This window comes from Mangifera indica, chromosome 9, assembly GCF_011075055.1.
Source record: "Mangifera indica cultivar Alphonso chromosome 9, CATAS_Mindica_2.1, whole genome shotgun sequence".
Lineage (NCBI taxonomy): Eukaryota > Viridiplantae > Streptophyta > Magnoliopsida > Sapindales > Anacardiaceae > Mangifera > Mangifera indica.
In genome coordinates, this window is record NC_058145.1 from 3,189,418 (window position 1) to 3,207,390 (window position 17,973).

Sequence of the window (17,973 nt, forward strand, 5' to 3'; positions counted from 1 at the left end):
TAAAATATTGAAATTTTCATAATATTGTTGATTAGTCAATTGGTTAAATTTTAAAATAGAAAAAACTGTTAGAGAATTGTTTTTGACTGGAAAGATTTGGAAAAAATAAGGGATTGGCGACACCTTATTATTGAATTTTGGCTTAATAAATAAATTATTTATAATTTAAAAATACATTTTTTATTTTGGCTTAATTTATTTATATTTAAATAAAAATATATATTTTGATTAAAGTAAATATTTATATTGTTATGCATGTATTAATTATTGTTCTCTATTTGGTGCTCATATATAAGGTAAACATGTTGACTAAGAACTACTATCTAAACTATAAGATGAATCCAGTGCGCAACATTTTCACTCATCTTGGTGTCATGCATGAGATATATTATGATTTAAAAGACAAGGACATAAAATTAACTAAAAAGGAGAAGATATCTGAATTACTAAGATCATTACCAAATTATTGGACTTCAATAATTTTTTATCTTGTCCGAGATAAGAAATTTAAGAATTATTGGCAATGTATGGATGAATTACAGCTCGCTGAAGAACGCATAATTATAATGAATATAAGAAAGTCAACATCTCTCTTTATTTTCCCAAATCAACGAAGTGCAAGACATATAGACTATTGCAAATATTATAATAACTTTATCTTAGATAAAGTTACTCCTAATATTGTTAGAGATAGAGAAAATATCTTTTCTCAATCCGATTGATGGAGATCGAATCCTTATAAATATGAAGAGCGTTTGATTATCAAGATGCCCTGTTTTAGATCATACAAATCTCAAGCCAAGGATGGTTCGAAAATTAGTCGTAGTAATTGAATTTCATGTCTAAATTATGAAAATATTGAACCCCATGTTGATATAATATAATATATTTTATAGTTATTTGTGAAAATTCTAAGACTGATGAAAATATAATATAATATATTTTATGTCCAAAAAATTATTAATAATAGTAAAAATATGGTTGGCGTCCACCATTTAATTATAATTATACTATAATATAATTATAATTATAATATAATATATTATATATTATATATTATAATATATAATATAATATTATATATAATATATATATTATGGTTAAAATAAAGGTTGGCATCAATGCCGACGCCAACCCTTATTACCTTGCAACTTTCACGCCAATAGGTTTTTTTTTCAGTTAAATGCCAAAATTTTTTTTTAAGTTAAATCCTTAAATGTCAATACTACTAAATGATCTTCTTCGATCGTCATTTCTTCTAGGATATAAAGTGGATGTGATTTAGTTTTTGTGGGTTGCTCTTTTTTTTTTAAATCCTTACTTTGAAGAATTCTTAATCTGAAGAATTTAATTTTTTTCCTTCCTTCTTTTGTTTTTGAAGATGAGGAAGAAGAGAGAGGATCTCTCTACATGATGTCTTTATCACTTAAAAGATAAGGAAGAAGAGAGAAAAAATTGCAGAGAAAAAGAGAGAGAATCTCTGCATGAAAGATTAAAGAGGGGTATTTTGAGGAAATTGATTACTGTTGTGGTATATTTGTTTAAGCTTTAGAATTGGTGACATTTATATATACACGGATTAAAATAAGGTTAAAAATTTCAATTTCCCTAAATACTATCTCCCATTTTTTTATACTTAAAAGAGGGCCCCAAATATCTCAATATGATAAAAGGAGTTTTGGGGTTGAGATTGTGAAGAAATTTTGATACATCTTTAATTATCTTCACATTCAATCATGGCTTCCATATAAGCTTATAATTATTAACAGCAATAAATTCTTTCTCAGGATTTCAAGTCTCACATTAATATTATATTTTAAAAATTGTAGTTTTTATAAATTATTTTAGAACGTAAAATAATTAAAACTATTAAATATTTTGTTGTATTACAGAGAAACAGTATAGAAAGCAAAGACGGTGAAAGAAATATTAAGAGAGACAAGTATTTTGGGCTGAAAATTATATTGATAATTTTTCAATGCATATCATCTAATACAATCATTCTAATTGGAAAATCTATATTAGCTCCTGATATAAAGCATAACTAATAATTTAAAAATAACAATTAGTAGCTCCTGATATAAAGCATATATATGTCTGTGTTGGCTTCTTCTGTTTCATGTTGAAGTTTCTATGTATCTTTTTGAGCTAAAGTGTTTGACTCACAACAACAGTAGTTGCCACTCCAAAACTAAAACAACTTGCCGTGCTTCTCATGTTATCAATATAATATTCCTAATCACTGTTAGTATAACCACAAAGTTTAAAATTTTGATCTCATAATCCTTTTGACATTTTAAAAATCAATTTCAACTTGATTTTGCTTCACTTCCATTCCTTAAAAATAAGACATCAAGTCAAGGTACTTTGAACATTTCAACTTTAAACTTCATCAGCTCCCAAGTATCATTCTTTTTAATCATTTTAGGCTATTCTTTCAGTGTTTTAATCCATTTGTGATCCTTGTCCACCTTGAAATCTGCAGACTCAGAAAAAGCAATATTACACCTTTCATAAATATTAGACAATCGCTTTATACCTCTAACTGATACTTGATTTGTGTTTTCCTATTTGGAAGAACTTCTGAGTGTTGCGTCTTTCCTGATGGTGGTATCCCTTTCATCAAATCATGTTTTTGCATATGATGGAAATGTCCAAGTTTTTTGTGCCATAATTATGCATTGCTTATGTTGTTTGGAAAGGCTTTGCTTCTCTTGCATTAAATTCAGAGCAAAATTTTTCCTCTCATTTCACCTTAAATACATCTCTGCCTTTTGCATCTTTGATTATGCACAATTTGTCTTCAAAAAAAAAATTGGAAACCTTTTCAAGTAGCTATCCAACACTAAGCAAGTATTGGTCAATGTCACATATAAAACATCTATAATGTATTTCAAACCTGTCAAATTCTCTATAGCCATAATTTCTTTGCCTTTAACTAGAATATATTCAGCATTTCTAATTTTAACTTTGAAAATGTCAATTTTATCAAGCTCTTTGAATAACTCTAGATCATTAGTCATGCGATTTATGCAACCACTATCAAATAGCCAAGAGTCATTAGAGCTATTGTTTATTGCAAAACATGTTGCAACAAGCACATCCTCCTCTTGATATTGTTCAACATCCTCCTGATATTGTTTAGTTTTTGTGATTTGCATATTCTCTCCATGTCTCCAGTTTGACCACATTTCCTGCACTTAACATTTGGTCTCCACCAACACTTCCATTGCAGGTGATTAGTCTTCTTGCAGTGTGGGCAGGGTGGATAAGTTCCATCCTTGCTTTTATAGTTGTCTACATTGTTGTTAGGCTTCTTCTTCTTTGTTTTTTTAGTGTTTGACTCTTGAATTTTGCCTATCATAATTACATTTATATAGAAATAGTTAAACATCAAACAATCATATCATAAATCATAAACTTCATGTTTTTTACATAATTTGAAGATAGAAAAACATATTTTGATCCATCATGTTTTGAAACATACAGGGAATTAATGAAGAATATAAAAGATATCGATTCTTCTCATTTGACCTTTTTACTTAATGATGGATAAAAAAACTTAAGTTTTTCTATCTGTAAGTTATTGTTATTAGTGTATTGTGCGTAAGAGTATAAGGGGTAGAGAGATGACTAAATTACTATTTATAGAGTTAATTGTAAATCCACATCAAAAGTTATATTCTTGCAAAGAATCATATCTTTTCATTATAAAGTGTCACATTTTTTTATTATAAAGAGACATGTCTTTTCATTAGCAGAGAGTCATATATTTTCATTAGAAAAGAGTTGTATCTTTTCACCAGTAAAAAGTCATATTTTTCATCATAAGAAGTTATATTTTTACACTCATCAATAGAATTTAGGTATAAAAAATATTATTAAATATTACTTATTTTATCAAATACATGTAATTATACTTGATAATATAATTTTTTATTGTTATGTGAGCCATAAATCTTATATTTGTGCCTTTGCTAGCAAAGCACCCTCGACAAAATCCTCTTGTCTCATCATCTGTCTTTGTTCCTATGCTTTCAATGCATTCACCAACTTTGTCAATGATATATTTGACAAATCTTTTGACTCTTCTAATAAAAAGATTTTAGAGTCATATTTCTTAGGTAGAGTTACAAGAATTTTCCACACAATTTGTTCATCAGAGAAATTTGCACCAAGCAACCTCACCTTGTTCACTACGCTTAGCAACCTGTCAGAGTAATCTCTGATTTTTTGCCTCCTCATCTTCTGCATTTCAAACTTTACCATCATTTTCCTTTTTAAGGTAGTCCCAATTATCTTTTGCAGGCTCTAGGTTCATGATCCTTGTGAACATTGCATTTGACACTACAGAAAATAGACAAGCTTTAGCTTTGGACTTCCTTTCTTTGTGGTACTTGAGTTGAGCCATTATAGGATTTTTAGACAATGGATTAATGACATAGTCTTCTTTTACAACCTCCCAAAGGTTTAATGCATCAAGATGAACTATCATTTTAATAGCCCAGACTTGATAATTATCACCATCAAACACCGGTGTTGTAATAGATGAGAAAGTTGTATTTTTTTTCTATTGTTGTGATTTTGGTTTAGTGTTTATGTTTTGATTTATGTTTTTGGACTCACTCAACTCACATATCCCTCAAGATAACAGCTTTAATACCAATTTGTTGTTGTATTGCAAATAAACAATACAAAGAACAAATATAGTGAAAGATCCATTAAGAGAGACAAGTATTTTGGGCTTAAAATTATATTGATCATATTTCTTGATTCAGTGCATATCCTTAAATACAAAAAATCTAAACAGAAAATCTAATTTATCTCCTGATGTAAAGCATGACTAATCATTTAAAAATAAATAATCTTTCTAAAGACTTGGTTTTCAACTAACTCAATCTTCATTGGCATCTCAACATAATAGCTTCACACATGAGCAGATTTGTCCGCAGTCCATGTCAATATAATGTAACAGCAGCTGAGACATTATTGCAAGAGAATAAAACGAGACAATAAATAATTAAATAACCCTAATTGAGGGATGTGTATAAAATTTGACAATATTATAAGGATTATTTGAATATAGGCACTAGATTGAGCTTAGACGAATTTATTCTAATATACAAATGAGGTTCTGACCAAAGTTAACCTATATTTAAACTGAACACCTAACAGAGTTAAAAATTTTCTGAGCATGAATCATTCCTCAGCAAATTAAAGTCTACTCAAAATGGGTTTAAAGGAGAGTAGAGAGTGTTTGATGCTTTTATTTTTTAGTTTTTTTTTTTGATGATTTTTTTCATGTTTATGGTTTAGGGTTTGTGTTTTACATATCTGGTACATAGAGGTTTAGTAATTTCGATGATGATGTTGTGTTCTTTTAGTTACAGATGGTTCGTTGTTGACAAAAAAGTGATTTGGGAAGTGTTACATTGGTCTTCAGTAGAAAATCCAGGATTTAACATAGACAATGATCAAAATCCCATAAATAGGAATTAGTTGCCTAGTAGGTAACCTGGGTAAGTGAATTTTCTCTAGGTAAAATCATGCATAAGGGGTAAATGATATTTTTTTAGTAAACAAAATAAGAGAGAGGCTAACTCCTAGTGAAGGTTAATTAATCTCTTACAATAAATGTAATTTTTTTAAAATTATTATATAAACGCCTAATAATGGTTAATTAATATTTTATTAAGCATTAAATTTCGTTAGGGGTTAATTGATATTTTACAATAGACGTTTAGGGTTTTGTAATTAGGTGTGAACATTTTGGAACGTTCACTCGTATTTTCCAGTGGGCCTATCTAGGTAGCAACAAGTGCAATTTCTTTGGTAAATAATCTTTTTTTCAATTGTAAGTGTTTTTTTTTTTAAATATTTTTATTGTTTGAGTTATATTTTGATGAATATTGTTTTAATTAACACATATTGCCAATTTTTTAAACGATCAGTCTTTAAGCAAACAAGAAAGAACATCTCTTATTTGGTCAATCTAGAGTCAGGGGTTGAAAGGTTTCATTTGTCATTGCACTATAGAGTCCAATTGACATTGTCTTAGTCCACGAGACATGCTTCGAAGTCTTTCTAGATGTTGTGGAGCATAAGTTTAGCATTGTCTTAATCTATTATGTGTTCTTCTAACAAATAAATAAGGTGGACCTCAACTCTGAACTTTGTTTTCAGCTAAAAGAAATTAATGTTGGCTTTAGCCCTTTAGAGTTTTCGATTGTGACAGAATTCTGCAGTTTAGTCATCACACCGATGCCTAGTGTTACTGTCGGTGTTTAGGAGCGAACTGAATTAAAGAGACATACTTTTTGGGATGCAGTATGCCAGCTATGATGACTTCATTTCTATTTTTAATGCGATTCTATGGAGGGGACAACAATAAGGACATTGTCAAGTTTGCCTCACTATATTTTTTGCATCGCTGGCAGACTTTTGGGTGCAGACAACAGGATGATGATTTCATATCATCTTTTGATGTTGGCAAATGACCTCACGACAATAAGTAAAATTTGATTTGGAACTTGACCATGGATCCTATGAGTGGGCTATGTACAGGAAATATGAGGAAGTAGCTCGCATCAATTTGTCGTATGTGAAGGTCCTCTTGACACGCTCTCATAAGTTTCTTTCAATTGTGCCACTTAATAATTTTTCGTTCCTATACTTGGTTTAGAGTGTTCATTTAATGCATATATATGAATTGACGAGACATTGGATAACATAGTGTTGTGCCAAGTTGGCAATGCCCCCGCACGTTGAATTGGAGGACAAAAATATCCCCAGCTGAGAAGATTTCTCGGGGATAATCGACAACACCTCTTGATTCTTTTTTAAATGTTTGCTTTCGGTGTGTCAATATCAAAGGATCAAGCAATAAAGTGAGCACATGTCATGATCATGAAAGTGAGAAAAAATTAAGAGTTAAAATGACTTCTAAAAGATACACCACCTTGATATCTTCACAAAAGAAACAAAGCGATTCCTTCAGAAAATATTTCTATAATTTATTTGAAGAACAGCGACAGCCAGGAAGCTGTCGGGCAGTATCGAGACCAAGCGTACATGTAGAATCAGCTGTACTTTAAGTATGATTCCGTATAAAATCTCATCCTCATATAAACTGGATTCGGATTTGGTTTCTTGGAAGTTGCTTTTTCCTATCTGTACAATAACATGCACATTTTTCACTCAACTGTATTCCCCGGCTCACTCGTATTTTAAGGTAACCGACCCCCAATCTTTCCGCCCTAAATATCCGTAAAACCAAACCAACATAGAGTAAACTGTACACAACACAAATAGCGGTGTGTAATTCAGTCTGAAATGTTAAGCCGGATTGAATCATTCCAAAATTACTGTAAAAAATAGTTTACTATTCAGATTATAGTTTGAGCGATTTTCAAATCAAATTAAGACATAAACTTTTTTTTTAATATATATATTTAAAATAATTTTTAATAAACAAGTAGGTATATCACTTGTTTTTCATATTTATTTTATTATTTTTTTATGTGTTTATTGTATATATATTTTATATTTATTTCAAATGTTTATTTCATATTATAAAAAACTTTAAATTAATTATTATCGATTAAATATGACATACTTAAAAATAAATGATTTTTAATATTTTTAAACTATAATTTAACAAAATCGTATTTTTGTAGTTTAGTTTGGTCCAAACCTTAAAATGGTTTACTTTGATTTGAAATTTTTCTAAATTATTTTTTAATTTGGTTTTAAAAAATTTTAAACTATAATAAATCAAACCGTGTCCACTCCTAAACACAAGCATGTGTTTTCGGACCATATAAATCCTCCCCCAAATGCAAGCCAGTCTTGGAAGTTGCCCTTGAATCCATTAAACAGGTTGACTTGATTTGTTGCAATATTTAAAGAGAAAGAGAGAAGAAGAAGGTTGAAGTTGTAGTAAATATAGGAGGAATTGGTAAGATTATAAGAACATGCAATAATCAAAGGCTTCACATGACTCTTGATTTGGTTTTTCAGATCTCGACGTCTACTGTGGCGGTGGACTATTTTACAAGACATAAATTCTGGCATATGTTTCCCAAATCCACTATGTTCTTTCTTTTCTTTTCTTTTTTTATTATCTAACCGAGAATCTGAGATTCGGAAATAGAATGAGTATTTTCATCATAATGTTATACCCTTGATTTTCATGATCTGAATGAATCACTTTGCTTGGATTCACTTTGGCATAAACATATCTTAGATTATGTGAAAATCATGTGTGCACCACTGATAACATATTTAGGTCACAAAATATTTAATCAATTTCTTTTATCATTCTTTAACTATTTGAGAAATTTATACCTAACATCTTTATCATACTTTATCGATGCGAGATTTGACTTGAGATATTATAGTCTTATAGATTTAATTTAATTCGATCAACATTTCATGCTCAGAGAAAGAAACACTGATTCATGTAGATTTAACTTTAAACAATTAATTTTTAGGCTGAATGATTTTTTCCTGTCCAAACTTTGGTGAGACAACTATTTTCAACCCTTTAAATTTGAAAAATCCATTTTCACCCGTCTATTATTTTTGTTAGTTATTATTTTATCATTAATTCAAGATCACTTAATCACATAGTAACATATTATTATTGATACTCAAATTAATAATCATTATAAATGCACATAGTTTTATTAATTTTTTATTCACCCTTAATTAATCATTTTAAAAACTAAAAAATTATGAAAGGTTGTTGACAAAATTATTCCTTTCTCATTGTTGCAACTCTTACATCACCGTTAAGCAATCACCAATGGATTTGCCGTTTCTCATTTAAATCTATTGTTGATGATAGTGACAAACCCAGAGATAAAACTTAGAGTGTCATTTGCACAAGCCTCGAATGCATCTAAATCCATTGAATTTCTCTTAGTTGTTTTCCAGCGATTAAAAAATAAGAAAAGAGAAGAAAGGGAAAAAAAAAAATGTAAGTGATATTAACTCTATTATTGATTATACAAAGTGACAAAAGCACCATTAGATAGTTAAAATTAATGATGGATGGGTGAAAAAAGTAAACTTGTTTAAACTCTAAAGGTGAGAAATAACCTTGTTTAATTCTTATAATAGTTTATTTTCTTATTGAGCTGACACAAATATTCATGTGTTAGAGTTTCATTGATTAAAACATTTAATTTTTACACTCTTATTATGAATGTGATACAAAAATAGTCATATGAATTGAGATAATATTAATTAGATATTAGATATGAACGTTAAACACTGTTAAGTAATTTGATCTTACAAAATTGTTGCTTTGTTTGTTTGTAGCTTCCATTTCAGCCTAGCATAAATAATTTAGGCCAAAAGACTTATTCCCACTAGAAGTTTAGTAAAATTTCAAACTCTTACTCTCCAATTTTCAAAAACTCAATGTTCCACTCATCGCCCAACTTTTGTTAGAGCTAAGAGTAAAATCATCATTTTATTAGTAATATTAAAAAAAATATAATTTTATCTTATTTCCCCTTAGATTTTGGAAACTAACAATTTCACCCCAAACCCAACTTTTTCAATTTTAAAAAATGACTTCCCCCCTAAATCCCTAGGGTTTCTATTGTCCCTCTTTGGCGGCGACAACCATCTAATAGAAGAGCAATAGATAAATATCATATCTCAATAGACGAGCTTTGTCGTTGACGATAATGTCTCTTTTTCTCTGTCTCGTTGAAGTCTAGGAAGAGACAAAGATGATTCTTCGTCTCTTTTTGGACGTCAACAAAGAGATGAAAACATTTTTGTTAATGGAGACGAAGAGACATCTTTGTTGACAATGAAGCTTGTCTATCAGGAGATGATTGTCGTCTCTCTTCCTCCCTTGTTGTATGGTTGTCGTCGCAGGAGATAGTGGCCAAAGAGGGAAGATAAAAGCCCTAGGGATTTTTCTTGGGGGGGAAGGGGGGCACTTTTCAAAATAAAAAAAGTTGAGTTTTGGGTAATATTATCAGTTTTCAAAACCTGAGAAAAAAATAAAATTATATTTTTTTTTAATAAAATGATGATTTTACTTTTAGTTATAATAAAAAATTTTAATAAAAGTTCGGTGTTGGATGAGACTTTAAGTTTGTAAAAGTTGGCATATGCGAGTTTAAAATTTCACTAAACCTTGAGTGGGAATAAGTCTTTTGGTCTATAATTTAACTTTAAAACGAAATGAGTAAATTGCATCCCAAAATTACTTTTCCACCATTTCATGACAAAAATGACACTTCTCACCCAAAATTAAATTGTGTTAATAGAAAAAACCCTTAAATAATGTTAAGAAGTGAAATTACCATATTTTCTACAACTATTTTACTTTTCAAAATTACTATATTACTCTATATTAATAAAAATTAAAAAATTGTTTAAATATTAAATTTACATTTAAACCCTTATCTTCTCATTTTTTTAACTTACACCTTCTTCTTCCTTGGAAACCAACCAACATTTTCACATTCAAGAACTCATTTTTTGCATTGATTCGACTTCCACATACACTTCTGACATCAATCTCTCCATCTCTGATTCATTCCCTTATTGATATCATTGTTTTCCATTCATTTTGCATTGACAAAACTCCAACAATATATTTCATGCATTGATCTCCTCATATCTAGCTTATTTGACTTTTACAAACACTTTTGTCATTGATCTCTCTATTTTCAACTCATTTCACAAACACTTGTCGATATTATCATTTTCTCGATGAATCTTCAATAACATACCACACGTCAATCTCTTCCTTTATAGCTTCATCAAACATCGATTGTGATTCTTGACAACTCATCCCACCAATATCAACTTTTCCCACTTCATTCAACATTGATTTCATCATCGATGATGGTGAGATTATAGTAGGATAATGACTAGGGTTTTAGGGACTAAATTGTTGGATTTTAAACCTATATAATAGTTAAATTATTATGTTTAATTCGTCAAAGTTGGATCTATAAAAGGATTATTATTTGTTTATTTTTCAAAACTTTTAAATCAGGGAATTACTATTTTGCCTCTAAACCCCTATTATTATTTTTTCAACAGAGTTTAACAATTATTTGTTTGTCTCTAACTTCTTCTTAGCTAATAAGTTGACAAATGGGTAGATATGTGCTTTTGTTACTCAAACTAAATTATTTGTTTGTTTCTAACTTCTTCTTAGCTAATAAGTTGACAAATGGCAACACCAAAATCAATCTGTAACAAGTTCAGTGTTTCCTTCCACCCCTCGTTTTGACAATTTCATAGAATCAATACAAAATAACCAAAACAAATTGAAGTCAACCTAAGGACGGCACAGTAAAATAATAATAAATGTTCCGCAATTAAGTCAACCCAAAATTATATTAAGGCATAAGTTGACCGAATTAATGATAACCCATTCAACAATTTTCCTGTCAAAACTTAATTCCTTTTGCTCAACGTCAAACGTCCCGCCCCAGCCCTTACAATGGATAGGAAGGTAGCAACTGTGAGAATTACATTAATTAATTATACTTTCAAAGGCCAACTTAAATATTTTTTTATTATTTTTTCTTTAAAAATAAAAAGAACCCATTTATCATTTTTATTTCTTTAGAAAATCCTTTCTATTAGGAGTAGTTTTTGAGAAATTATGTAACATTAAAAATTCTAAGTATTGCTAGAAAAAAAAAAAAGAAAAAACTCTGGCTCTAACAAGTGTTCTCAAATTTCCGAAAGAATTTTCTTTTTTGGATAAAAAAAATTCCATAAAGAAAGACAGTTAAAGAGAAATGTCTTTAGAAGATGGATTGAGCTAAGCCATCTGATGAAATCCCAGGAGACATGGAAGATCCCTTAGCTTTGACTTGTACTCTTCAATAATTTAAGCCACCCCACATCTTTCATCGCCTCCCAAATAACATTTTTATATTTTAATTTTGTTTAAATATATTTATCTCCAAGCGCTGATGTGTCCTCATAGACAATAAAATAATGTTGACTTTGTGGTGTATATGTATCCAAGTTCAGAGAGCCAAGTTTGTACAGCTGTGCAGAAACACAAGCAAAAACCACAGAGATTCTCAAAGGAGAAAAACAAAAATTAATTTCATCATTACCATGAGAAGCGATCAAGTTCGATTAAATTCTGGCATTACAATGCCTGTTCTTGGCTTAGGAACTTACTCCTTTGCCAATGATAAGGCTACCACTGAGCTTGCTGTTCGTTTGGCTCTCAGGGTGCACTCTTTTTCTCACTTTTTCCTTCTTCTTCTTTTTGCTATCCATTTTTCAATTAAATCTTCTACTTTGTTGTTATCTACTTGTTTTTGTTTCAAGATTCATATTTCAATTTCATGCAGCCTTCACCCATTTGGCAGTTTTTTTTTTTTTCAATTTTTACGTGAAGAGCTGCTGAAATGTTTTTGTTTATCTAAAACTTGCACGAAAATTGATATATGCTTTTATATATAAGCAGACGGGTTACAGGCATTTTGATACAGCAAAGATCTACGGCTCTGAACCAGCAATTGGAAACGCTTTAAACGAAGCCATTATCGAAGGAAGTGTGAACAGAGAGGATGTTTTTGTGACATCGAAGCTCTGGGGAAGTGATCACGATGATCCTGTTTCAGCACTCAAACAAACTCTAAAGTAAGCCTACAAATTCAAAAAAATATTAATTAACCTTAAAATGAACAAAATCCATCATCAAGATTCTCCCAAATCTTGTGTTTATGAGTGGTATCATTACTTTGAGCTGAAGTGATTAGGACTTGGGTCAATCTTTGGAAGTGGGTTTCAAGCTTTTTATTCTTTCAAGATCTTGCAAAATCTTAAAGAATCTAAGGGCTTCGAGATCTCAAAGCCTAGTAATCTTTTGGAAATATTAAAATTGTCACATAGATGATTGTGCATGCAGTCTCATGCTACTATGTAAATTAAATTAAATTTCTTTTGATGCAGGAACTTAGGGATGGAATATATAGACATGTATTTGGTGCATTGGCCAGTGAAATTGAAGCCATGGGCAGTAAATCCAGTGCCCAATGAAGAAGACTTTGAGAGGTTGGATCTTGAAGCTACATGGGCAGGTATGGAGAAATGTTTGGAATTGGGATTATGTAGAACCATTGGTGTCAGCAATTTCTCTAGCAAGAAGATCCGACGGTTGTTAGATTTTGCTTCTGTACCTCCAGCCGTTAATCAGGTATCATAACAATTACCGTATAACATATAGGCCAAATGACTATTTCCCACCCGAGGCTTGATGCAAACCCAATCTTCCACCAACTAATTATCAAAAATTCAAACTTTCTCCCATAAGATGTTAAAATTAATAAAAATCGTTAATTATAAACATAAAATCATCATTTAACTAATAATATATTAAAAATGATAAAACATTATCTATTTTTCTCTCTAGATTTAGAAAACTAACCATTTTTCTCAAGATTGAACTTTAAAAACTTACATTTTTCCCCTAAGATTTAAGGTTTTTTCCATCCCCTTTTTTGGCATCAGAACCGACAACTTCGCTCTTCTTCCCCTTTTCCAGCCCATCTTTGATGTAAACCCCCCCACAGTGACTCATCTTCATCATTTGACGAAGGCAATGTCTTCATCGCTAGTCATTGTGGGGGGATTTACGTCGGAGATACACCGAAAAATGGGAGGGAGAGTTAAGTGGCCAGTTCTAGTGCCAAAAAAGGGGATGAAGAAAAACTCTAAACCCTATGGGAAAAATGTAAGATTTGAAAGTTTGATCTTGAGGGAAAATAAATGATTTTTTATTATTTTTAATATATTACAAATTAAATGATGATTTTACCGCTGGAGTTAACTATTTTTATTACTTTTAATAGTTCATGAATGAAAGTTTAGATTTTTGATAGTTAATGGATAAGAGATGTGAAAATATATCCTTTGGCTTAGTATGTGTATATATATATATATATATATATATATATATATATATATATATATAGAGTTCATGCTTACGACACGCATAATATAATATTAAAAAAGGTTGAATCGGGAAGGCAAAAAATTAAACATCAAACAATCGACGATGAGTAATTTAATAATCTTCTCACAAATATCATAGATAACTCTTGCTTGGCTTTCGTATTTATAATTCTTAACTAGGTTATAAAATTGTTTTCCACCCAAGGTTTGATGGAATGAGAGTTTTACTTTTTAAATTTTAAAAAGTCAAAATTTCACCCATTATCTGTTTTTGTTACAGATTTTTGTTAAGTAAAAAGGTAGGAATATTATTTTGTATAGATTTTTCTACTTTCTCTTGTTTTCCTGTATTATTTCTATTCTCTTTTATCTTTATTTTTTTTAAATTTTTTCTTTCCAAAAGTTAAGACAACAAATTGTAATTTTTATAAATATTAGGTTTGTTAATAAAATATTTAAAGGGTTTTTTCCTTTTTGGACATTCAAAAAAAGTTCAAGGGTGATTTTAAAAATTTTAAAATTTTAATATATCCAACAATAGTTTTAAAAATGACAATTACATCCTAAAGAGCTTACTAAAATATAATATTTTAAAATTGATGTAAGTTTTAACATTTTTTAGTAGTATTAATGATAAATTTTTGAACTGATAAAAATATATTGATAATTTGATATTTATATTAAATATTGATAACAATTTTATAATTTCAATAAAAAGATAAAACAACTAGTTTTAAAAAAATTTAATTGATCCACTAAAAAAAATGGATGACATGTGAGAACTTGACTCTTGATATTTGAAAGATGAAAATAGTCATTTCACCTTATTAATTATGTAAAAATATTAATGAAAAAATAAGTAAATTTGTAAAGTCTCAAATTAATTCCGAGTGCAAGTATCTAAAATAGTTTATGTTGCACAACTAAAAAATTCCGACAAAAAAGTTGTTATTTAAGATTAAAATAAATAATTTATTTTTCTGATAAAATTTTAATGCTACAGGTGGAAATGCATCCGATGTGGAGACAAAGCAAGCTGCGTGAGGTATGTGCAGAGCACAAAATCCACGTCAGCGCTTACTCACCACTCGGTGGACCTGGAAACTCATGGGGTTCAACGGCTGTGGTTGACCATCCGATCATCCAAGCCATCGCACTCAAACACAAGGCCACTTCGGCTCAGGTGGCTCTTAATTGGGGACTGTCAAAGGGAGCTAGTGTGATTGTTAAGAGCTTCAATCAGGAGAGAATGAAGGAGAACATGGCTGCCTTTAATCTTAAATTGGACGACGAAGATCTCTCTCAGATTGACACATTGGAAGAATGGAAGATTATGAGAGGAGAATTTCTTATCAATGAAACAACTAGCCCTTACAGGACCCTTGAAGATTTATGGGATTATGAAATCTGATAGATAAACACTAATAATTTTTCTTTTTCTTTTTCTTTAATTTGTGTCCATTTTTCTTTTTCTTTTTTAAAACCATCCACTATACTACAATGCTGCAGTTGTACTAGACCCACCCAAACTTCACTTGAAATATAGATGTACAAATACTTACTTTCTGTAATGCCAGATTTTCGATTATCTCTGGGTGCATTGTCAGTGGATTACTTAGGAGATTAAGTATCATAAAGATATATAATTTATCAACCAATTTTTTGGGTCAGATGAATTATATGAAGCTGATGTATTCAGAGAGAACTACATTTGGACTTAAGTATATAGACAACATGAGCCTGATTTAATTTAACAAAATATTTTATCTTTAATTCATTTTACAATGATTCAATATAGAATCAAAAATAAAAAAATTTTTCCCTAATTCGCCATGCAAGTAGGGACGAAAAAATTTGTCTCCAATTCTTTGCATAAATAAGGATAAAAAATTTTATTCCTAAGTATAATTTTTTGGGACGAAATAAAGTTATTTGAGATGAAATCTAATTCATTTATAAATAAAAATTTTCGTTCTAAAATATATATCTTTTTTATGACGAAACATCATTTCATTTATAATAATTAGTTATTAAGGATGATTTATTTTTATGCGCATAACCCTTTGCTAATGTGCCTTTTTTAGACAATTTACTCTTTCATCCCAATTGACTTTTATGGATGAATTCTTTACTTTTTTGGACAAAAATTTTCATCAAATTTTATGAAATTTGTAGTAGTGAGCGCTGCAAGAAATATCTAAAGGGAAAGTTATGCACGAGAAGAGGAAAAGACAGGTCATTGAAGTGAAAGCAAGGAAAATGAAATTAAGTATACAGACAACATAAGCCTGGTTTAGCCATGCTTAGCATATTCTATCTTTTTTTTTTTTTTTTTTTTAATTAAATTCGAGTCTATCTCAATTGTCTTCATACCTGTCCCGGCTCAGGCTAAGAACTGCATGTTTCTAATCTTCTGCCGGCTGTTCACTGTTTTTGTTGGGCACTGATGAAATGCCTTGCTCTACACACTACATAATGGAAACAATTATGGAGATATTAAAAGCATCAGTTTGATTAAGAAACAAAGAAAAATCAATTTATCATATGTTCCAGTAACATTCTAAGAAAATGCCAAGACATTTATTCTAAGGTGCCAGAAAAACAACGAATTACAGTAACCAACATGTTAGCAGGAAAAGGAATACAGGAACTACATACAACAGTGACAAGAAATTAATGCAAGTCGATAGGAAAATATTTATCTGGAAGACCCTTCCTTAATAGAAGATGAAATCCCAACAGAGCAATACTCTACGTACCTTTTTTTAAATATATATAATATATTATTATATGAGTGAATATTATTTTATCATTAATTTAAAATCATTAAATCACTTAATAATACATATTAAATATACCCAAAATAGATATACATAAACAGTTAAACCTTAAGAAGATACCCATGCAGCCAATCCAAGGTTTGTGGAAATGTTGTTGTTAATATACTGGCCACCGTCAGACCCTATTCCAACAAAAATAAGAATTACAAGGAATTAACACAAATAGAAAGGTTAGCTTTATAAGATTCCAACAAACTAAGCCAGCTACCGACGTTTGGGAAGGCATCACTACATTGGCAATAATTATACAAATTCCAAAAATTACAAAAAAGTAGAAGTAAATGTCCTGAATTTTAGCATTTCCCAAATGATAATGAGATAAATCGGCGATTTAACTGATGCAGGAAGATGCAATAATATAACCCCAAAATGAAGGCTTCCTTACATATTCCACAAAGGTCTCCGTTTTCCCCAAGACTAGATAGCCATAGTTATTCTCTCATACTTCTGAAAATCATACTAGCGATATTATGTGTACGAATATTTTTATTAATATGCTCTATGTGTAATTAACATAAAGTATAATAATAAATTAGAGGCTAAAGTATTATTAATCAAACTTAAAGAATTTATGAAATATACTACACTTTGTGGGGGTGTAATTGATGTTTTTATAATAGTTATAAAATGTGGGTTTTCTCTCTACCCAATATCATATTATATTTTACTCACCAACAAAGATACACATAATAGATTATAGGAGAAAGAGAGAAAAACCTAGTATAGGTTTTTTAACAATCACGCCAAAAGTAAACCAAACTCTTATATAAAATCACTAATTGAGTCAGGTATGTCTACTTAATTAATCTGTAATAATTGCATGTTCTTATTTCATAAGAATAGAATTAGGACAAAATTAGCATTAGTAAAACTCAAAAACAATGTTTATATATATTTAAGTTTCATGTTGAGTTGATGCATATTAAGACATACGAAATGTTTTGCATCATTATGTGAATATAATTTTTATTGATTTCTTGAATTATAGTATTAAGTATTACTATAATAAATTGTTTGCTGTAATTTTGGTAAAAATAAATTTACATTATGTGTATGTATTTTGAGTACACAAATAAATACACACAAACGCATGTCATCACGTGACTGAGTAATATTTTATCTTTAATTTAAAATTACTTAATCACATAATGACATATATAAGTATGTATTT

At 29.7% G+C, this 17,973-nt stretch overlaps 1 protein-coding gene across 1 annotated transcript; it reads left to right on the plus strand.

The window, feature by feature from the left end:
• Positions 1–12,114: 12,114 nt before the first annotated feature.
• On the plus strand, positions 12,115–15,373 carry LOC123224853 (NADPH-dependent aldo-keto reductase, chloroplastic-like). The gene is made up of 4 exons (XM_044648583.1): positions 12,115–12,234; positions 12,473–12,648; positions 12,961–13,204; positions 14,966–15,373. Exons 1-4 carry the CDS (start codon positions 12,115–12,117, stop codon positions 15,371–15,373), a joined length of 948 nt encoding a protein of 315 aa, XP_044504518.1.
• Positions 15,374–17,973: the final 2,600 nt, after the last annotated feature.